General features: G+C 39.0%; 1 protein-coding gene and 1 pseudogene across 2 annotated transcripts in view; both read left to right on the top strand.

The window, feature by feature from the left end:
• On the top strand, positions 36-17,816 carry LOC109224289 (annotated as a pseudogene).
• LOC109223551 (dolichyl-diphosphooligosaccharide--protein glycosyltransferase 48 kDa subunit-like) overlaps positions 18,363-24,051 on the top strand; it is a 10,169-nt gene continuing 4,480 nt past the window's right edge. For both annotated transcript variants that reach the window (XR_002067591.1, XM_019387915.1), the window contains exons 1-5: positions 18,363-18,709; positions 20,196-20,332; positions 20,597-20,722; positions 23,440-23,493; positions 23,587-23,700. Coding sequence is in view for 1 of the 2 variants with exons in the window: in XM_019387915.1 (XP_019243460.1) it covers positions 18,445-18,709; positions 20,196-20,332; positions 20,597-20,722; positions 23,440-23,493; positions 23,587-23,700 (696 nt within the window). In the remaining variant the exon portion in view is untranslated. The remainder of the gene's footprint in view (positions 18,710-20,195; positions 20,333-20,596; positions 20,723-23,439; positions 23,494-23,586; positions 23,701-24,051) is intronic.

The following is a 24,051-nucleotide window of genomic DNA, read 5'->3' as shown; positions in this document are numbered from 1 at the left end:
TCAAACCCATGAGGGGAGTATTTGTAGTTGAAAAGATGGTTGAGATTGACTCTAGTCCGGAGGAAAAAGAGAATGTCAAAATCCGGAAAGAATTGCAATTTGAAGGCTTGAGGTCGCATTCCAAGCATTTTTCAACTTTGGAATTGCATGGTGATATGGGAATTGAGCTGTGCGAATCCATATGGAAGTGCAAAGAAGAAAAACAAGAGCCATACATTTTGCAATTTGCATATTCAAGAAGGCAAAATGACATTCCTCACTTGAAAGCCAAGAAATGCAAAATGAAGAAATTAAATTATGGCTTGATCACCTATTTACCACCCCCCCCCATTGCTCATGGTCACAAGCTTGATTCCAAGTTAGGTGCCGAATTCATATCATCCAAGTGGCAAGAAAAGTGGTAAAGTTGATTCGCATCGTGCCACTACGTTAAATGCGACGCTTGGTGAGAGGCAACCTATCGTTTTCAAAGTTTTTAGTCGTTTTTTAAATTTTTCTTTTTTGGAATAACTTAGTATATTGTTTTTGACTAATCTTCCAAGTTTTAGAATTTTTGGATTTGATTTGAGCAGGTCGGGGTGATCAGACAGCCAAAAACCAGTAGCTGAAGAAAATTGCAGAAAACTGTAGAGAATTGCGATCGCGTGAAAACCAAGGCGTTCACGAAGAATAATTGTTTTTGTTACCCTATGCAATTGCAGAAGATAAAACGCGGTTGCGTCTATGTGAGAAACTATTATTCTTCGCGAACGCATATCTAGTCCGCGATCGCGGCTCTATAGGTAAGTCTCAGAAATTTAAAACACTGGACATCAAAAATAGACACCATATTTTTGCCTAAAACATAGAAACGGTTCTTCCTACTCATCTAACCCCTGAAATGGCAGAAACTCTTGAGGTTTTAGGGCTTGAGATGTTCTAAAGTGGAAATCATGTGTGCTTGTTTGTTGGGTGAGATTGGTTGAGAGATTGAAAGTTGTTTTATGTGAAATTTCTGGGCAAAATACATGGGTTTAATGCTGTGAAATTGCTAAGAGAATGAGATGCCCTCCATATGCTTGTTGAAAACCCTGAAAGAACTGTTACTGGGCGAGGAAGAAGACGCTCGTAATCGCGATATCCCATTCCGCGATCGCGTAGGTCTAATTCTGCTGAAGAACCAAAATACCCTTCGCGATCAAGTTGTCTATTCCGCGATCGCATTTCTTTCAAACTGAGGAAGACCACAAGATGCCACAAAATGCTTCCTTTCTATACCCCAGAAGGCTCCTATGAAACCTCTGAGCCTCAAATTTCTGACCTTTATAACAATACTCTCACACTTTCTTTTCCACTCAACTCAATATTCTCCAACTTTGAATTTTTCAAGAATTTGAACATATATAGCTGAAATTAGATTCTCCAACTCTCTTTCATCGCCTCATTAGAAGATCAAAAGTGGCTTCACCATAAGAGAAATTGCACACTTAATTTGATTATGTAGCATCTTCATGATGATAATATTTTTAAGGAAAGTTCCAATATTGAAATATCAAGCTTCTTTAACAATTAAAAAACTAGAGTTTAAAACAAAACTAAATGTGTTAGCTGCTCGTACCAATTCGAATTCCCCGAAGCAAATGAGCTTCAAAGAACGCAAGACTTCTCTTAACATTGTGATACCCCTGAAACAACGAGTTGTTCAGAAAGTGAAGTTTCTAGCAAGAAGAAGCATTACAGAGGAGTTAGGAAACGGCCTGGAGACAAGTTTTGTGCAGAGATTCATGATCCAAATCGAAAGGGACTCGAATTTGGCTAGGATCCTTTGACACTACCATAGTGTAACGACCCGAATGGTCGTTTTGAGCTCTAGTGAGTCGTTCGATGGTTTGAGGCCATGATTAGCTTCACTTCAAGTATTATGACTTGTACGCATGGTCGGAATTAAATTTCGGGAAGTTTGGAGTTGATTGGGAAAGAAAATCCTCATTTCGAAAGCTTTAAGTTGGAAGAATTGACTAAGATTGGACTTTTGAGTAAACGACCTCGGAATCGAGATTTGAAAGTTCCAGCAGGTTCGTATGATGATTTTGGACTTGGGCGTATGTTCGGATTGGATTTTGGATGACCCGGGAGCGTTTCGGTGCCCATTGTGGAAGCTAGCATTTTGGAAGAGTTTCATGAATTTGAGGTGGAGGTGAATTTTTATGTTATCGATGTCCGTTTAGTATTCTGAGTTCGGGAAAAGCTCCGTACAGTGATTCTGGTATTAGGAGCGCATCTGGAAGTGGATTTGGAGGTCTGTAGGTCATTTTGGAGTCGTTTGGCTGAAAGTTAAAAATTTGAAGGTTTTTGTTAAGTTTGACCGGAAGTGGACTTTTTATATCGGGATCGAATTCCGATTCCGAAAGTTGGAGTAGTTTCGTAATGTGGAATGTGACTTGTGTGCAAAATTTGAGATCAATCGGATGTGATTTGATAGGTTCCGGCACCGAATGAAGAAGTTTGAAGTTCGAAAGTTCATAAAGCTTGAATCGGAGTGCGATTCATGGTATTAGCATTGTTTGATGTGATTTAAGGCCTCGAGCAGGTGCGCATTATGTTTTGGAACTGGTTGGTTTGATTGGACGGGGTCCCGGGGGCCTTAGGTGGATTGCGGGTGGTTAACAGATTAAAATTTGAAGTTGAGGAAGAACTGAAGCAGCTGGGCATCTGGTGTAACCGCACCTGCGTGAAGAGGGCCACAGGTGCGAGCCTACAGGTGCGGCAGATGGCTCGCAGGTGCGGAAGGAGCCAAGGTTGCTGAGAACCGCAGAAGCGGAAAAGTGTGAGCACCTGAGATGGCGCAGGTGCAATGTCAGTAGCCACACAAGCGGTAAGGACCGCAGGTGCGGAAGAAGAGGCCACAGAAGCAGAAGCGCGGATGCGGCTGGTGGACCGCGGGTGCGAGTGGTCGGGCTGGGCAGTGTGTTTTATTAAAAAAAATGGGTTTTTGGCTCATTTTTCTCACATTTTCACCTTGGTTGGGCGATTTTTGGAGCCTTTGAAGGGGGGATCTCATCATCTATTATGAGGCAAGTAATTCCCGCACATAGTAGTTAAATACATGGCTTGCATATGGAATTATACATGTAAAGTTTGTGAAAATTTGGGGTTTTGGTAGAAAACCTAGAAATATATATTTTTGGATTTTAACCAAACGTTTGGAAATAGAATTTGGAATAAATGGCATATTTGAGTTCGTAATGTTGTGGGTAAAGTTTATCTTTGAAAATTTTCGGAATCCGGGCACGTGAGCCCGAGGGTGATTTTATCGACTTTTCAAGCGGAATTGGGAATTGTTGTAAATAGGACTATAATGAGTATTTGAGTATATATTAATGGGTTTGCACAATTATTTACTAGTTTGGAGCGTTGGGTATCGGTCTAAGTTGTCGGAAGGGCATGGGAGCCGGTTCTAGAACTTCGCAGCGAGGTAAGCCTTCTTTCTAACCTTGTAAGAGGGAATTAACCCCATAGTTGAACTAAATTATTATGTGCTTCTATTTGTGGGGGCTACGTACGCACGTGGTGACGAGAGTCCGTATGTAGCTACTAGTTATGCCTATGTCCGGATAGTTTTAGGCTTACATCATGCCTGGTTGATATTGTTATTGATTTATGTTTATTGTTTGCCTTGAGAGGGAGTGAGATTGGGATTGCTTATTAAATGTTTTGAAAGGAGTTGAAGTTGAGGAAAAGTTGAGATCTTAAAAGTTTTCATTTGAACTTCATATTTTGAAAAGAATGGAAGAATACTATAATAACTTAAGAAATCTATGTGTGACCGCGTCGCAAGTATGATCCGCGAGCGGGAAAAATTCCATAAATTTATATTTGACCGCATCGCATGTATGATCCGCGAGCGGGGTACTTCCCTAAATCTATATTTGACCGCGTCGCATGTATGATTCGCGAGCGGGGTAATAGATGCATCTATGATTCGCGTTCGACCCTCGGTAATGCATAGTTTACTTTTATGTTGGATCGGACCGTACGCCTTGGCATTTCCTATATATTATCCTCATGGAACCGTGCGTAATATTTGGCAAGAAGCCAGTGTATCTGACGGGTTTTCCCTGATTTGAATTATGACAACCTCTTTGATGAAATCTACTATATCTATATATATGCTCCGGTTGAGGAGGGAATTTGCTAGTTGAGAGCTTGAGTAAATTGTAAAGAGGGGAATTGTACCACGTATTTTATACTAGTTTATTTCATATATTTACTCTACCTCATATTTATTCACCTCTTTACTGTACCCGATATTATTGGACCACTAGTAAGTGTCGTCGATCCCTCGTCACTACTTCTTCGAGGTTAGACTAGATACTTAATGGGTACGCGTTGTTTTCATACTCATATTACACTTGCTGTACATTTTGTTGTACAAGCACATGTAGGTCTAGTGGCCTTGTGGGCGCATCGGCGTGGTTGATACGGGGACTTAGGTGTGCTGCATCTTGTGGGATGATCCGCAGCCAGCAGAGTCTCCTTCAGAGTACTTGTATTTTCTTCTCTGTCCAAATTGTATTCTGGACAGTTATTGTATTTTATTTTATTTCCTAGTAAATGCTTATGCACTTGTGACACCGGGTTCTGGGATGATTATGAGATACTAAGTATTAAGATTTGAACATATTATTAATTATTCTATAAAGTTCATCTGTTTACTAGTTAAATAAGAAGGATATTTATGATTTCAAAAATATTAAAATGAGAATTTAATTAACTATGTAGTGTTGGCTTGTTTGACAGTGGTGTCTGGCGCCATCACAAACTTTAACGAATTTTGGGTCGTGACAACATGGTATTAGAGCACTAGGTTCACTTAGGTCTCACAAGTCATGAGCTAGTCTAGTAGAGTCTTGCGGATCGGTACGGAGACGTCTGTACTTATCTTCGAGAGGCTACATGGTTCTTAGGAGCACTTCCCTTCTTGATTCTTCATCGTGCGATTTGATTCCTTTGAGGCTTATGCCTTCATTTCCTTCTTATTCAATCTTATGCGACATGAAGCGCTTGTTATAAATTAGGAATTGAGGAATTGTAATGGTAGTACAGATGTGGTGCAGGATGTTTTCCCCTGCGTATTTGATTGGGATATTCTCATCGCCTTGCGGAAGGTCGTTCTGTCGTTTCAGCTCAGTATCAGTATTACCTATGGTTTTGAGATTTGGCATTGATTGTTATGGCAATTCGTGCATTTCTATTGCACAGTATTGGTGTAATGGTAGGATGTTTGTCTATGCGTTGAAGCAGTGAATGACTTGGAAGGATGTTTACTCAATGCAAGATCATAATTTTATTTTTGGCAGAGGAAAGACAGTCGTGCTATGAATGTTCAAGCTTGGGTTGATGAGGTAACGAGAACTTTGTATTTTTGGGCGTGGTAGAACTTTCATGAGTAATGTGTTGTCGTCGCCCTTAATCGAATGTGTTAAGTTCGTCGGTGTTATGGTTCTCTTCAATTCACCTTTGGGGCAGAACATTGTGAATGGAGGAAGCGGCTGTCAGAGGTCGCAGTGTGCAGTGGTTAAGGATCGAATCAGCATTAGTAGTGTTGATGGCTCGAGAAAGATGGTCTTCGGAAGGGTTAAAGTTGGTAGAGATCTATTGGTCCAAGTGCTACAGAGATGGGTTTTTTATTTAAGGCAACAACTAGGCAGCAAAAGATGAGGAAGGACAGGTGGGAAGTGTCATGCGGTGGTTAAATTTCTAGAAGGCCAGGAAGCAGAAGTCGAGTAGTTGCTTAAAGGAGAGGGTTTGGCCAAAGTGGGAGAGTGGCAGTGTAGCATATGGGTTCAGTGGTAGGATAACTACACGCCTTGAGGAAAGTTTAGAGCGATTTGGGATTTATGGTGGACAGTGACTGGGTCTACGGACTTAATTTGAAATATTGGCTATTATACGGCGGGAGATTTGGATGCGACAGAAAGGAGTCGCCTGACATGAAGAAGGATACAACATAACTTTGGATTGGAAAAGGCTGTCGCACCTTTAGTCAATGTCCATGAGAAGTGAACAGACTTGTATAGCTGGTGAATGAGCACGGGCTCAGGATAGTTTACTGATTTTGTAGTAATTGTACCCAGTACAATAATGTTGGAAGATATCGGCATGTAATTTCCACATGTGGGTTATCTCCTGTGAACAGGTTAGCGGTCGTGTGGTGTTGACGAAGCTTCTACAAAGGATTCTATTGGCTATCCGATGAGAGGTTGAATATGTAAACATAGCTAGTGATCCAGAGTATTCATGAAATGGTTAACAGGAAGATTTCGAGGAGTTTGGTGGGTTGATTGTGCAAGATCATGTCAACGATGAAGGAAGAGTCTTGATGGGTTCCAGGTTATGCAAGGGTAGCTTCGAGCTAAATGGGAGAGTCTCACCGCCTACGATTGGATTGTATGGTTTCTACTTGTGAGGTTTCTAGTTATTGGCATATTGATGGGTTATTGCGACTAAGGAAAGAGAACATCAGTGGTAATTTGAGCAAAGGATTTGAGGAATGTGTTCTATAATTGGCATTATCGATTCATTTTCAGGCTTTAGGGAGATCCAGGAATTATGCTTCATGTAGAAGTGAGTTATAAGGAAGGTGATTCGGCCGGGTGCCTCTTTGAGAGGGTGGACATGTGCTAGCGGAGCCTTGCAGTTGATTATATTCGGGACCAAGTCAGAGTGGGTGACTCTCAACACACCTACGGTCCTAGTGGATTCAAAAGTTAAAGTGCGGTGTCTAAGGATTTCCAGTCCATAGTATGGTTGAGTATCGAGCTTTTGCAGCGGGGTATGATAAAGGAGCTTGGGGTGTTCTATGTTATCTCCGGTATGTGGTGTAGTATAAGAAGAATGGGAGGAAATAACTTTGGATTTATAGAAGAATTATTAGAATGGGTGTACCAGTTGAAGACGCAATTATGCGCACAAGGAGGGTATGAAGTGGTTCGTGGGTTTTGAGACAATGTGGTCTTGTGAAATGGGGTCACTTAGGACGAGTGCGGATTGAGTTCGCTATGTTTTGAATGGGGCTATTGTTATTCCTAAGGCAAGTCCACAGTAAATTAGAAGAAGTCAAATTGGTTAGCGATGGTTGAATCGGCATGATGATGACAATGATCAACTCCTTCAGCATGTTGAGTTACTCATGTGATTTTTGACGGTACGTGCGAGGTTTGACGGTTGCCGTAATTGCTTTTATTTGGAGGCTTTCGAGTATTATGGCCTGTTATGTGCAGATGGATCCCGGAAGAGTTATGGTGGTTTAGACCACTACTTGAGGTTGATATCTTCTACAGTATGATAATCAGTCATGTGTTGCAATGGTTCTCTTGAAATGAGTTAAGTAAAAGGTTTTTATATGATGAAGTGTCTACCCTATTAGTAGTTCAGAAGTTAAGATGAAATTCTTGTACTCTTGCGTATTGGCATGCTAGGCACAGTGAGCGGCATGGGGATTGGAAGTTGAGGATCAAGGTTGCCGTCGGAATTGGCAAGAATAGCACAAGCTCGGATGAGCGAGAAAGGATTCAGATGGTTAGAGTAAGCTGGTATTATCTTTAGCCTCACCTGAGATCGGTGTCCTGTATAAGAGGCTTTGAGTGTTGATTTGCGGATTCTTGATTCGCTTTACAGTATTAGTATGGCCGGTGGTATGGGTGTGCAGATTGTTACCTGGTGTGGAAGGTCATGGAAGCGTATCCTACGGGAAGATTGTATAAGTGTGACGTGAACACTACTGAAAAATTGGTCTATGGTAACGCATGGAAAACCGTTCCAACAGCTAGCTAAACCGTTGCCATAGAGGTATGGGAATGGTTTAGGGCCCGTTCCATCCGGTCGCATGCCAATAGAGCTATAGGAACGGTTCTTGGAACGGATTCAGTCAGTGTTGCTATAGAGCTATCTATCGCAACGGTTTTCCCTTTTTCTATTGGAACGATTATTCTCTTCAACTAGAACGGTTATAAACCGTTACTATATTGTGTATGCAACGGTTCATAACCGCTACCATATTATTTAATGGAACACTTATGTAAGCTATTGTTACGGTTGTTTATGGATATAACAACAGTTTCTTTAAGCTATTGTAACGGTTTTATTTTCATTGCAACGGTTTATCATAAACTATGATATGAACAGAAAAGCGATTGCATCGGTTTTAACTACCTATTGGAATGGTTATAGAACATCTGGAACGGTTACAGGACCTATTGGAACGGTTTACATTATCTATTGGAACATCGTTTGTATCCTATTGCAACGGTTCTAGTAGGCTATTGCAACAGTTCAGTTGAAACCAAAATATAACCCCTGTTGTAAATAAATATTTACATATATAAGAAATTATAATACACTTAAATTTAAATAAATCACAAATTGAAACTATTAATAATCTAAATTGTCCAACAAGCTAATATATTGATAAAGCAAAATGTTCTATCCCAAGTGCATAAGTTAAATACATTTCAAGAGAGTATTAAGTTTCAAAATAATATTGATAATGAAAGATTCCTTGAACATTCATCTATAGCAATTCTAAATTCTAAATCTTCACTGCCTTCATCTTTTATTTCTTGATCTACTCCACCTACAAAAGAGGATGAATTAATGAATCTATTACCTTTTAAGAGAATCCGGTCTAATAATGCTCATAGTACAAAATGCCAAGTAAAAAGAAAAGGACATGACATTCAGAAGAAGTCAGTCAAGCTAGGCCATGAATCAATAACTAATATTCATAGTGTTCAAGACTAAAACAAAGGCAAGAAAGTTTGAATATTCTATGAATATATGTTCACTCCGCAATAACAATACAAGCGCACCGAACTTTATTGAGGAGCAAAACTTAGTGAGTAAGACATCACATAAATTTGTTACAGCCTATTATTGCAATGGACTCATTTGGCTATCACATCAGAGTCCATAAAACTACGGATGCCTCAAAGAGTTAAAAGAAGAAGAAAATCAAACTTAAGTTCATCAATCAAAAATGTATTACCACCAAACACAATAGGAAACATCATGATAAGTGCGCCTATAACATAGCTTTGAAGTTAATACACGGATAATGTGGACATTATCCTAAGGACTAAACGTTTTATAAATATAAGGTTGTCCATGTATTATGTAGCTCCAGTGATGCCAAAATTGGGAATTTGAGACTCAAGGTGACATATCGTAGATAACTGCAGCAACAACTAGCTTCAATATCAAACTGGTTAAGAGTAGTATATGAATCCTCGATACCAAAGCAAAGAATGCTTTATAAATTATCTGCAAAATATTTTATAAAGCGATTCTGAAGCAAGTTCTCTTGACGATTCATATTCACAAAAATCTATGACTAAAGAAAATAGAACGCGGACTAACACCTTTTTTTGTTTGTTTTGGTTTACTCCGAACTGATTATAAAGACAACAAGGTACTACACTATCCAGTTCTTTGTTAATGCTTCACATATCCTAACAAATGACCTTCAGAATATTCAAGTCCAAATATTAAAAGGCAAGCACTAATAATTTTGGTTAATACCATATTGGTAGTATTAAAAAATCCTATGACCATGGCATCTATGTCATTTGAAACTTAGAGTTATCTTTATAATTATTCAGAGTAAAGGTTGAAGGAGAGGTATTGTCAGGAAGAAAAAAAGTGTTAAAAGATCGGGCATGTTTCTACTCATATCATTTAAAGGAGAGTCAAAGAAATTTTCTATAGGCATAGCCTCTAAAATTCTATATGAACTCAGCTACGCAACCACATAATTACACAGTGACTAAGTGCCATAGGGAAAGTAAAAAATTACTAGACTAATTTGACATTGTGAGAGAGAGAAAGAGAGCAGTGGAAGAAGAAGCAGCACAAGGAAGGAGGAGAACAAGAAGAAATAGAAGAAGAGGTATAACATTTGGTACGTACTCCTTGATTGTTACTCCAGTAGATGGTCGATTGATTAGTTGAATAACATCTTGTTGTGCAGAGGAAGCTTCTAGAGGTGAATGAGCATTGAACCTTAGCATGTTAGGATCAAGTCGTAATTCTAGTTCAGACGCTAAAGTCGTGCGACGATGTTCAGGTGAACAAACACTGAACCTTAGCATATTGTAATTTATTGTTCCATAGCACCCTTTTGTGCATTCAATTTTTTCTGCATTCTTTGTTGCATCCTCTCTTTCATTTCCTCCATTTTCTACTGCATTCTCTCGTCAGTAGCATCTAAAGAGGATCCAAGATTCCCTATTATCCCTTTTAAGATAGTCTTGGTAACCCCTCGTCCATACTATCTCACGCGACCTGGATATTCATGTCCCATGATTGATGCAAAAGCGTCAACTGAATGATTGTCATCTTCACTTTCTTGAGTTGATTGTATTCTCTCAGCCTACAAATCAAATGTAAGAAAAAAAGTTTAAATAGATAAAATTGAATCAATATTTAAGAACAAATAAATAATCACTACAAAATTTAAATTAGAAATTTCGTACAATTTTACTAGTTGTATCGCCATATAAGCCTTTGTATACTCGGCCAGGTTTTCTTTTTCTTGTAGCCACAAAGATGTCCTTACTTGATAGAGTATCCGAAGTATCAGAGATTTCCTTCTTTTTTGCCTAGTTACACGAAAACGGGTATAAGAATCTTTCCATGTATTGTTAGCAAATTCATATTTAAGAGAGAGAGAGAGAGAGAGAGAGAGAGAGAGAGAGAAACATCAAAACTCGCGAATTAGAGCAATATCAGTGTCTTTATCAATCTCTAGGTCTGGCAAGCTGATTAACAATCGCAAGAAGCAAGATTTCAATCCAGTCACCAAGCACAACAAGCCTACGTTTCTTTGTGACACCAAGGAGCTAAGCAATACACCAGATCAGCAGCATATACCTCATCGTGGTAGCAACCACATAGTACAGTCAAATACGGACAACTATCTTACAAAAGGAAAGAGGTATTGCGGAATTCCAGATAAGAATGAACATAAGTTGAACAGCTCACCAAAAATTTTGATACCCCAGAAGAGGCTCGGATAGTTTACTCTGCTATCTGACATTAACAATTATATAAAGCTAAGTGGCCAGGATTAGCTCACATATTTTGATTCCAAAAGATAAATCTTGGAGCCCCTATGTGAGTGGAGTTAGTAGTGTCTTTTTTTTTCTCCAGATGGCTTAATGAATTTGAAAATATTAAACTAGTAATTTAAGTGATAACTGAATGTTAACAAGATGACTGAGAGTGAGCAGGTGCAATTGTTGAAAAAAAAGGCAGAGTATATTGAGAAAATGAATAAACAGTAATACCCTAAACAACATTCAATGATAAACAACTTTTCACAAGAAACCACTTTCAAACAAAGAAACACAGAACAAGAAAATACAATCAGAATGTGATTTACCAACATAATAGAAAAAGATCGGTCATTTTTCATTTCCAATTCAATAGGAATCTCACCAAAAAAATTGGTTCTCAAAATAGATCACCTCCAGATCTACAAAATATCCACCATATAAAATTAACTTCTATATGTTCCTAGATGGACAAGTACATAATTTCACCAAGGCAAAAACAAATATTTCTTATTCTAAAACCAAGAGTCCTAATCACTTCTAAGTTTAGACTTATAAGTTTAAGTAAATTCTAGTCTAAGATTATATCCAAAATTTGAAGTAAAAGATTGGTTGCATTGATGAAAAGGATTGTGTCCCCTAAACAATCTGAATTTGTAAAAGGAGATCTATGATTGAGAATGTAATGCTTAAGGATGAGAATTCATACCTTATTTCACTAGTCCAAGCTGTCTATACTCGTTTATGCTATACGGATGATAGTATCCTATTCTGATATGGTGATATAATGTCTCTTGAATTGTTAATGAAGAAATTCAATCTTTATGAAGCTGTCTCTGGTCAAATAATCAATAAAAACGAATCTTATGTGCTAACTGTTGGCAATTTAGCTTATATCAAGAGTGAAGGATGCTGGAAGAATCACAGGTTTCAATAAAGCTTAATTTCCTGTGACATACTTGGCATGCCCCTTCTATTTTGGGAGGGAAAAGTGGTATATTTCAGTGACATTCTTGCTCAACTAACAGCACAAATACAGGGATGGCAAAGTAAATTAGTAACAGTTGGGGGAGGGTTGTTTTGATTAGATTAGTTATTCATTCTATGCCCCCACATCTATTATATGTGATTCTTCCTCCTAATGGAGAATGGATAAAAATTAAAGACAAGACCCCATGGGGAAAAGATCTGGCATAGAAAGATGCCTTTTAAGGAACCTTTCTGTATAATGAGGCTACTTGCTAGCAAAATACCAACAGATGATATGAACATCAAACAACAGGAAAGTTCGAATCAAAGAGCAAGAACGCTATTCCCAACACTAAAAAACAGAACGAATAATGTAGCATGGCCGGATCACAAATTTGATGTTCTACCTCAAAATGTAGCATGGCTGAACCAGAAGAGGATGTTGGAGAAGGATCGGGCCACAACAACCGAATGAAAGTTCCCAAATCTCTCTCAAGTAATACAGCAGCTGCAACAATGTTACTAGGTCCCAAATCCTATAAAATTCGAGCATGTCAGAATAATATTCTAAAGGATATAAACAAAAATAATTAAAAAAATTTTTATAAAAAATTAATTATTACTCATTCAAAAAAGAATATACTTAAAAGAATTTCAGACTTTTCTTATTTAATCATCTGCTTCCATCAAGTCAAGAAGAATTGCTTAGACCCAAACTACCCAACTTAATAGCTCATGCAACAAGAAATCCAACATCAACGGAAAAGAATTTTACCAAAAGAAATTTAGACCCATACTAGCCATACCCTAACCAATTTAAAACCCTAACCATTTGGGTTCAAAGCATCAACAAAAAAGACGATATCAATTACACCACTCACACCCTAAAATTAAAGAAAACGGAACGATTTAAAAAAAAATACCCAAATTAGAAAGAAAAAAACATACACATGAAGTTGGTTTCTCACAGAGTATCTTATGGGTTGAAGATTTCTCGCGATTGAACTCGATCTCTTACCTGTAATCATTGCCTCACTGCCTTTTAAATTTCGCCGCTTCTCTGATTCGAGCACAAAACTGATTTTAGAATTTGGGGATTTGGGGAAGGCTAGCAACTGTCCTTGAAATGAATCTATAAGGAGTTGAAAGATCTTTGAATTTTCTGGCGTTGGTTTTGGACTTTAGGAGTGAAAGGGAGGATTTTAGGAAATGAATTCTTCTAAGGCAAAAAAAAAAAAAGAGGCTCTTTGGATGTATGGACATACTGATAGGTGGGTTTATTGGGAAAGGGGAAGAAAGTTTTAATTTTATATTTATATTATTAAAATTATTTAAAATATATAAAATGAGGGTTGATTTGGCGGGCTCAGCAAATTTAGCGGGAAAAAATGAGGAGGGAATGAATAACCGTTCTCATAGAAGTTTTTTCCCCAATACCGTTGCCATAAATATGTTTATTAGGACGGTTTACACATCCGTTACGGAAAAAAATTCTACGGCAACGGTTTTGTTACAATTGCAACGGTTTGATGGCTAAAGTGTGCTAATACCACCCAAATTCTATTGTAACGGTTGTAACCATTACTATAACCTCTCTATGGCAACGTTTCACACCGTTGCCAAAACGACTGTTTCCATAGGTCCATTTTCCAGTAGTGGTAGTTGCTTGATTGATCGAAGGTTGGAACCAAGTACGGAGATTTTGGTACTATCGTTCATGTGAGAATTTATGCCTGAAGGGCGCTCGGTTCATTTGGTTGTGGACTGTGGAAGTTTGTTCCGGATCGACGGGTGTCCTTGTGTGTCATGGTAAAGAAGGTTATTGTGAATCCTTGAAAGGTTACTAGCCTAGTGCAGTACGATCAGAATCGGCTTGAGGTTTGTGGATGGATCTAAATGTGACCGTGGGCTCTATATCAGGTCGGATGTATTCATTTTAGCATAGCACTCCTTATGGAGGAGTATTCAGACGTTGCATGTTATTTCGTCGTCGGCTATTTCATGTAATACTATATTGTGCCATGTGAGTCGTGAAACGGCTTGATAAATTTCATGTATGTTGAGGTTCCATATAGCGATTGTGTTATGTGAGCAAGATGGCTATCGAGATTTAGATCATATATCGCACCTTAGTTGTGCTTGAGTTTTGCAGCATATGGCGCTATCTGTCTCCCTGGGGATGGTATTATGCGCTTGGCGCGTTTGTGGCCAATATTCGGTTATTTCGTAGTTATGAGCATTCTAGTTCGGTAGGTATCTTATGTAGATTTTTTGTGTGGATCGGGTGGCACACCGCCACTGGTATATTGTTTGGAATGGGTTGCACGCCGCAACAGTGTGATGTTGAGTACAGTCCCCTATATCTATTCTTGTGTGTTTTGTTTCCCATTTTCTGAAGAAGGTTCATAAAACCTTTTCGGTTGTCTAATTAGTACGTGGGTTGAGTAGTCCTTTCCAGAGTCCGTTCTCCTTATGTATCACATTCGAGTGGTAGCTTGTTGGCACATTGTGGCATCATATTAGACTTTTGGTCGTGTCCGAGGTGGCTTATTGCCTGAGGAACTTGTATTGGGTGAGGCGAGATTATTGGATCTGGGATCAATGCGATCGGATTATATGAAGCATATTTAAGAGCAAATATTGTTATTTGGTTCATAATGAGGTAATGGTTCCTGTCAGGAGGAGAGACTCAACGATTTGTTGATCGGCAATTGGTTATAAATTTCTACACATCTTTTCCATCGTGGAGGTATTGCAAGAGTTAGAACAAGGCTTATATATGCCATGAGGTGCATTGTGAGCATCAGATTCGTGAAATTTCGGCTATTGTTATCAGGGGATGTTATTATGGTTATGTGGGTTATGCAATGCATAGTGTGGATTCAGCAAAGGCATGCAATCATGTATTGGTGCATCGCATAGAGATTGATAAAGGGTTCGTATGATGGAAACAAGCCTGGCACAGAACCCCAGATATTGGAATTAGGCTCTAAGCCCATTTGGCTGAGTAAGGGGGAATATCCTTAGATTAGCTCGAGCTAATGTGCTCAACTGAGTTGTGGTGGCACGGGTAGGTGTTAAACGGTGATTTCAGACAACAACAACGCAGTTCTTAGCACGTTCGAGGACGAACGTATCTTTAAGTGTGAGAGAATGTAACAACCTGACTGATTGTTTTGAGCTCTAGCACGTCGTTCGGCAGTTTGAGGCCATGAGTAGCTTCACTTCAGGTATTATTACTTGTACGCGTGGTCGGAATTGAATTTCGAGAAGTTCGGAGTTGATTGGGAAAGAAAATCCTCATTTCGAAAGCTTTAAGTTGGAAGAATTGACTAAGATTGAATTTTTGAGTAAACGACCTCAGAATCAGAATTTGAAGGTTTCAGCAGGTCGTATGATGATTTCGGACTTGGTCGTATGTTCGGATCGGGCTTTGGATGACCCAGGAGCATTTCGGCGCCCATTGTGGAAGTCAGCATTTTGGAAGAGTTTCATGAATTTGAGGTTGAGGTGCATTTTTATGTTATCGATGTCTGTTTGGGATTCTGAGTCCGGGAATAGATCCGTATGGTGATTCTGGTAATGGGAGCACATCCGGAAGTGGATTTGGAGGTCCGTAGGTCATTTTGGAGTCGTTTAGCTAAAAGTTAGAAATTTGAAGGTTTTTGAAAAGTTTGACCGGAAGTGGACATTTTGATATCGGGGTCGGATTCCGATTTCGAAAGTTGGAGTAGGTCCGTAATATCGAATGTGACTTGTGTGCAAAATTTGAGGTCAATCGGACGTGATTTGCTAGGTTCCAGCATCGAATGAAGAAATTTGAAGTTCTAACGTTCATAAAGCTTGAATTGTAGTGCGGTCATGGTTTTAGCGTTGTTTGATGTGATTTGAGGCCTCAAGCAGGTCCACATTTTGTTTTGAAACTGGTTGGTGTGATTGGACGGGGTCCCAAGGGCCTCGGATGGAATCCGGGTGGTTAACAGATTGAAATTTAAAGTTGAGGAAGAACTGAAGCAGCTGGGCATTTGGTGCAACCGCACCTGCGGGAAGAGGGCCGCAGGTGCGAGCCCGCAGGTGCGGGAGATGGCTCGCAGGTGCGGAAGGAGTCAAGGTCGCTGGGAACCGCAGAAGCGGAAAAGTGTGCGCACCTGCGATGGCTCAAGTGCGATGTCAGTAGCCGTAGAAGCGGCAAGAACCGCAAGTGCAGAAGAAGAGGCCGCAAAAGCGGAAGCGGATGGTTGACCGCAGGTGCGAGTGGTCAGGTTGGGCAGTGTGTTTTATAAAATACGGGTTTTTGGCTCATTTTTCTCACATTTTCACTTTGGTTGGGCGATCCTTGGAGCCTTTGAAAAGGGGATTTCATCATCTATTATGAGGTAAGTAATTCCCGCACATAGTGAGTTAAATACATGGCTTGTATATGGAATTATACATGTAAAGTTTGTGAAAATTTGGGGTTTTGGTAGAAAACCTAGAAATATGTATTTTTGGATTTTAGTCATGGGTCTAGAAATGGAATTTGGAATAAATAATATATTTGAGTTCGTAATGTTATGGGTAAAGTTTATCTTCAAAAATTTTCGGAATCCGGGCACGTGGGCCCGAGGGTGATTTTATCGACTTTTCGAGCGGAATTGGGAATTGTTGTAAATAGGATTATAATGAGTATTTGAGTATATATTAATGGGTTTGCATAATTATTGACTAGTTTGGAGCGTTGGGCATCGGTCTGAGTCGTCGGAAGGGCTTGGGAGCCGGTTCTAGAACTTCGGAGCGAGGTAAGTCTCCTTTCTAACCTTGTAAGAGGGAATTAACCCCATATTTGAACTAAATTGTTATGTGCTTCTATTTGTGGGGGCTACGTACGCACGTGGTGATGAGAGTCCGTATGTAGCTACTAGTTATGCCTATGTCCGGGTAGTTTTAGGCTTACATCGTGCCTGATTGATATTGTTATTGATTTATGTTTATTATTTGCCTTGAGAGGGAGCGAGATGGGATTGCTTATTAAATGTTTTGAAAGGAGATGAAATTGAGGAAAAGTTGAGATCTTAGGTGTAGTGGCCTTGTGGGGGCAGCGGCGTAGTTGATACGGGGACTTAGGTGTGCTGCATCTTATGGGATGATCCGCAACCAGCAGAGTCTCCTTCAGAGTACTTGTATTTTCTTCTCCGTCCAAATTGTATTCTGGACAGTTATTGTATTTTATTTTATTTTTTAGTAAATGCTTATGCACTTGTGACACCGAGTTCTGGGATGATTATGAGATACTCAGTATTAAAATTTGAACATATTATTAATTATTCTGTAAAGATCATCTTTTTACTAGTTAAATAAGAATGATATTTATGATTTTAAAAATATTAAAATGAGAATTTAATTAACTATGTAGTGTTGGCTTGCCTGACAGTGGTGTCCGGCGCCATCACGACCTTTAACGGATTCTGGGTCGTGACACATTGAGGCAGCTAAGGCGTATGACATTGTAGCATTTACGCTTAGAAGCAACAAAGCAATAGTGAAATTCTCCGTTGAATTTGCAAGCTTTAAGCTAGAAGATAAAGAGATTCCACAACCAGCAACCTCGAACTTGGGTAGGAAACGGGTTAGAGAAACAGAAAATGAGGAGCAAGTAGCAATCAAGAAAGAAATAAAGGAGAAAAAGAAAGAGTTCCAACGGCAGCGGTGACAACTCCATTAACACCATCAAGTTGGCCGGCAATTTGGGACAGTGAAGATGGGAAAGACATTTTTTAGGTGCTATCACCATCATCACTATCTCCACATGTGGCCTATTCTCAACTTGTGATACGTATGTACTGGACTTTAAAGAAAGTGTCTCGGATGATTTCAGGAATTAGGATTAGGATTCAATAAAGATGTGTAGAAGAGGGGTGTCTTTAGGTCTTGATTTTTTTAATTTTAAATTTCATCGATTAAGCATTTTTAACTTGGGTTATAAAACAAATGGGGCGGGTGAGCAAAAAGCGGCAGGTATAACACTGTAAACACATTAAATTTATGGCCCACATATGCTACCGTTAAATCGAAGAGTACTTTTAACAATAGAAATAAAGGTATTTTTTGACGAATAGGTGAAAGAAGGATAACTTTACATTATTTATCATTTACTAATAGGGATAATTTTGATCCTTTTTCTTATAAATTTTAAAAACTAATTTGAGGAGTATTTTAAGTAAAATAATAATTGTCACTCACTCACACTTCAAAAAATATTTTCGAATTGTTTTTAGTTTTTCTAAAAACATTTTGATTTGATTTCGAAAATGATTCTTAATCCAATCGAATCACCCACGAGAGCTTAGGTTCTTTTTTACATAAAGATCTCGTCGGAACCCTAGGAAGCCAGAAGCACGTGTTGAAGATGTCACGAGCACTAGTCTTAGTGTCACTCCTCACTGTCGCCATTCTCAGCGATGCCTTCTCTACGGAAAACCCTACGGATCGGCGAGTCCTCGTCTTGCTTGACGATTTCGCCATCAAATCTTCACACTCTCTCTACTTCAACTCCCTTCAATCCCGAGGTTTTGATCTCGATTTCAAGCTCGCGGATGATCCAAAGATCGCCTTACAAAGATACGGCCAGTATTTATATGACGCCTTGATTCTCTTCTCCCCTTCAACTGATCGTAAGTTTTCTCTGTCCCTTCTTTTCTACATTGCTCTCAACATCTCGTATTTGACGCGAAATAATTGCCAGATATGTATGTTAAGTATATGGATAGGTGTGAGATTTAAAATTTGAACAAAATGAGAGCGAATAGAGTGAAATAGATATAGAAAATCCATATGCCCAACAATTGAGGTGTATTTGATTCTCATTTCCACTACCATTGATGGTAAGTGTGTGTGTCTATCTTGTTCTCAACATCTCGAATTTGATGCCAAATAATTATCATGATATGCGTGTTAGTATAAACTATAAAGATAAGTGTGAGATCTGGAGAACCTCTGGTTTTAGATAATGAACAATTTGTGTTAAAAGACAAGTTATGTAATATTGTAATATGATGGGTTCGAATGGAGAAGAATAGATGTAGAGGATGAATAGAGGTAAGTCAGTGCACTAAGCTCCCTCTGTATGCGGAGTCTCGAGAAAAGTTGGTTCACATTGTTTTTATTATATGCAACATTTCCTTGTATTTCTGCAAAAGATTGTTTCTACGGCATGAACCCATGACCTCCTGGTCGCATGGGGACAACTCTTACGGTCTTCTATATTTCATGAACATATAGGATTAAATATATATGAAAGTTAGAGAACTTCTAATTTCCACATTGCTTTGAAGTATTTGATGCAAAAAGTATTATCATGATATGTATGTTTGTGTTGGGATAAGTGTGAGATTCAGAGAACTTTTGTTCTTATAGAACCAATAATTAATGTTAAAGGAATCTTTTTTTAGTATTAGGAATTAGCGGAAGTAAATGAAGTTGAATGGATACTGAGGATTCATGTTGATGAAATTGTATATAGTAGAATTAATATAGAACATTTCAGTAGACAATATTTAGAGAGCATCTAGTTTTCTCCAGAATGTATCTTAAAACAAATTGTTAAGTATTGCAAATAAATGGTCCTAGCTGTGTCATTAAAAGCTATCTTTTCGTGCTTAAAGTGACGAAGCAAGGAGTTATAATGTCACTGGTGAGTCCATGCGTTTCAGTCAATGACGCACAAAGTGTTTCAAAAGAAAAGCAGAGGTTCTTCTTTGAATCTCAATAGGGTTGGATTACTGAATTATTGCATTGTTGTTTATTGGAGGCTAAAATTTGTTATTCCAATTGCGATTTGATCATCATAGTAGTGCACTTCACTTCTCTCTTTTTGTTTCAAGCCCCATGAACTGAGGGACCTTGTCGCTTTTTTGCGCTTTTTGCTTTGAGAACACTTGTCTCAGATAGAGTAGAATGAATATTCAAGATTCATGTGGCGGGTCCCAATCAGTTTGAAATTTAGATGTAGTTGATGGGTGATTCTGATTGATTTACATTTTCGAACACAAATGATTACGGTGTTTGTTGTTCGGGAATGCGTTAACTGCTTCGTGGGTGTTTAAGTCATGCCTGAGAGGAACTAAATACACTCTTTTGAACTTAAAATATTTTCTTCAGGATTTGGGGGATCAGTTGATGCAGCTGGTATTCTGGATTTTGTTGATTCTGGTCATGATTTGATTATTGCTGCGGATGCGTCTGTCTCTGATCTAATTCGAGAGATTGCAACTGACTGTGGAGTCGATTTTGATGAGGTAGCGTATTCATAATATGTGCACGTTGCTTGCTTTTTTACTTATCTTGCTTAGATGAGCTTGATGTGATTGAGAATTGGTGATTAATATCCGGATCTAGGAGCCTTCTACAACTAAGATATGAATAGGAATCCGATTTTGTTTAGTGACTTTCCTTATTTTTCTTAATTTTATTGTTATGAGTTTATTTTACTCCTCTGAAGTTGAGAAATTAGCAATATTTTTTGCTTATTTAGTTATTCTTTGAAATATGATTGATAACAGGATCCAAGTGCCGTGGTTATTGATCATACAAGCTATGCAGTTTCTGATACAGAAGGGGACCATACATTAATTGCCGGTGATGATCTCATTCAATCTGAAGTCATCTTTGGCAGTGAAAAGATTAAGGTACCACACAGTAATTAATCATGATAACTTGATAATAATCGTAGTAATATTTGAATTTCTTTCATTTGTGTTGATGTTTCTTGCCTTGATAAAACATAGATAGTTTTTGGTGCAACATGACAGTGGAAAATGTGATAGCGCCTGATGGCATGCTTAACTTCCGTAGTTCATTAGCACATCATGTAATGCTTACATTTTTGTTTGATGTACACGTCCACCTTTTCACTGACTTATATCAATAAACCTTACCTTGTCAAAATAATAACAATAATGATAATAAAACTTAGTCAGATAGCGGTATGAACCATTCAAAATTTTCTCACTTTTAAAAATACTACTTAAGATGGCAGCATTTGAATGCCTGTATCAAGAACTTGGGGACAAAGACAGGGACAAGACGTTGTTCAGGCTAGCCAAGGCAAGAGAGGAAGACACGTGACTTGGACCACATGAAGTGCATCAAAGATGAAGAAGGTACAATATCGATGTAAGAAGCACATATTAGACAAAAATGACAGACATACTTCTATAAACTCTTGAATGAAGAGGAGGGCAAGATGATTGTGCTAGGTGATTTGGAGCACTCCGAGAGTCGACGTGATTTTGGGTATTATAGGCATATTAAGGTTAAGGAGCATGAGGGGGCTATGCGTAAGATGAGCAGGGAAGAGCGATAGGGCCAGGTGAGATTCCGGTAGAATTTTGGAAGAGCGCGGTAGGGCAAGTTTGGAGTGGTTGACTGGGTTGTTTAATGCGTCCTAAAAATGGCCGAACAATGGAGGTGAAGTAGTGTTGTTGTACAAGAACAATGGTGATATTCAAAACTGTAACAATTAGGGGTATCAAGTTGTTAATCCACACTATGAAAGTTTGGAAAAGGTGGTGGAGATGCAAGTGAGGAAGAGTGTGTTTATTTTCGAGAACCAGTTCGGATTCATGTCGGGATGATCGACCACTGAAGCCATCCATCTTGTGAGAAGATTGGTAGAGTAGTATATGGATAGGTAGAGAGATTTGTATATGGTGTTTATTGACCTAGAAAAAGCTTAAGACAAGGTCCCGAGGGAGGTTTTATGGAGATGCTTAAAGGCCAAAGGTGTACCTATAGCGTACATTAGGGCGATGAAGAACATGTATGATGAAGCTAAGACCGTGGTTAGGACAATGGGAGTGAGGAGTGTGTTTATTTTCGAGAACCAGTTCAGATTCATGTCGGGATGATCGACCACGGAAGCCATCCATCTTGTGAGGAGATTGGTAGAGCAGTATAGGGATAGGAAGAGGGACTTGTATATGGTGTTCATTGACCTAGAAAAAACTTTTATGGAGATGTTTGAAGGCCAAAGGTGTACCTGTAGCATACATTAGGGCGATGAAGGTCATGTATGATGGAGCTAAGACCGGGTTTAGGACAATGGGAGGAGAATCGGGTCAGTTCCCAATCGTGATTGGGTTACAGCTGAATCAACTCTTAGCCCGTTTTTATTTGCTTTGGCGATGGATTTATTATTGCAACACATTCAAGGAGAGGTGCCATGGTGCATGTTATTTGCAGATGACATAGTACCAATTGACAAGTCACGACGCGGAGTTAATACTAAGCGGAGTTAACACTAGGCTAGAGGTTTGGAGATAGACCCTGGAGTCTAAAGATTTTAGGTTGAGCAGGACTAAGCCAGGATATGTGGAGTGCAAGTTCAGTGACGTTACTCAGGAGGCTGACGCGGAAATGAGGTCGGATTCACAAGCCATTCTTAAAAAAGAGTTTCAAGTACCTTGGGTAAGTAATCCAAGGCAATGGTGAGTTCGATGCTGATGTCCCACATCGTATTGGGGTGGGGTGGATGAAATTGAGGCTGACATCCGGTGTCTTGTGTGATGAGAACGTGCCACCAAGACTTAAAGGTAAGTTCTACAAAGCGGTAGTTAGGCCAACTATGTTGTATGGGACGGAGTGTTAGCCAGTCAAGAACTCGCATATCTAGAAGATGAATGTAGCGGAGATGAGGATACTGAGATGGATCTGGGGTTATCGGGAGAGATATGGTCAGGAATGACGATATTCGGGACAAGGTAGCCGTGACCTCCATGGGAGACAAGATGCGTGAAGCGAGTCTGAGATGGTTCGAGCATGTGACAAGGAGATGCTCGGATGCCCCACTGAGGAGGTGTGATAGATTGACAATGGTGGGTTTGAGGAGAGGTAGAGATAGGCCGAAAAAAGTATTGGGGAGAGGTGATTAGCCAGGACATGGTGCATCTTCAGCATACCAAGGACATGACCCTTGATAGGAGGGTGTGGAGGTCGACAATTAGGGTAAAAGGACAGTAGACAATGGAGTGTATTTCCTTTGATTTAAGTAGTAGTAGTGTTATCCTCATATTTCAATATTCTTAGATTTTTTCTATTACTACATGGTTGCTTTTGTTCTAGTTTTTTTATTATCAGACCCCACTTGTGGGATTACACTAGGTTGTTGTTCTTGTTGTTAAGAATACTGTTTACCATTGCGTTATTATATTTTTCGATCTTTCTAACATCACATAAGTGTAATTCTTTTGCAGTTCTTTAGGCATTTATGATGGTACATTGCTAATTATTTGTGCTAAAAGTTCTTATGCTCTGCAAAAAACAAAATACTAATCGTTCTCTTCCCATTCGAATTTTTCCTTTGCGGGGCAAGTTTCTAACTTTTTCGTCACTGCTAAATCCCCAGGCACCTGTTCTGTTTAAGGGAATCGGTCATTCTGTAAATCCGACCAATAGCTTGGTAAGTTCTTGATTTCTTGCTGAATAAAATATGAGATGATAGATTTGATATGATTACTTGGTGTGAAAAGTGGTGCATTTATCATGTTTTCAGGTGCTGAAGGTCCTCTCAGCTTCTCCTTCAGCGTATTCAGCTAATCCTAAATCGAAATTATCAACTCCACCAATGCTTACTGGATCCGTGATCGGTCTTGTTTCAGTTGTGCAGGTGTTTCATCCTATTGGTTGCTTACTGTCAAATAAATCTTGTTCTCTGAAATTTCTCCGTTTGGTTAACTTTGATTTCTTCCTTCTTGCTGTTGTTATAGCTTGTGACATTGGCTCCTGAAAGTTTGTTCTGTTGATGCTGTGTAGTTTGTAATAAGTGATAAAACCTTACAGAAAGTAAAAGCAAATAGAAGCACACTTTAGCTAAAATTAGAGGGGTGGTAAGATGTACGCATAATGCAATTGTCATTGCCGGATAATAAGCGCGATATTCGGTTTTTGGTCGGTGTATGATAGATTACCATGAAAATTTCATATTGGTAGCACCAATTTCTGATGCCCGTTGGATCAT

The sequence above is a fragment of the Nicotiana attenuata genome, chromosome 3 (assembly GCF_001879085.1).
Source record: "Nicotiana attenuata strain UT chromosome 3, NIATTr2, whole genome shotgun sequence".
NCBI classification, from domain to species: Eukaryota; Viridiplantae; Streptophyta; class Magnoliopsida; order Solanales; family Solanaceae; genus Nicotiana; species Nicotiana attenuata.
This window is presented reverse-complemented; position numbering and strand designations above follow the sequence as displayed.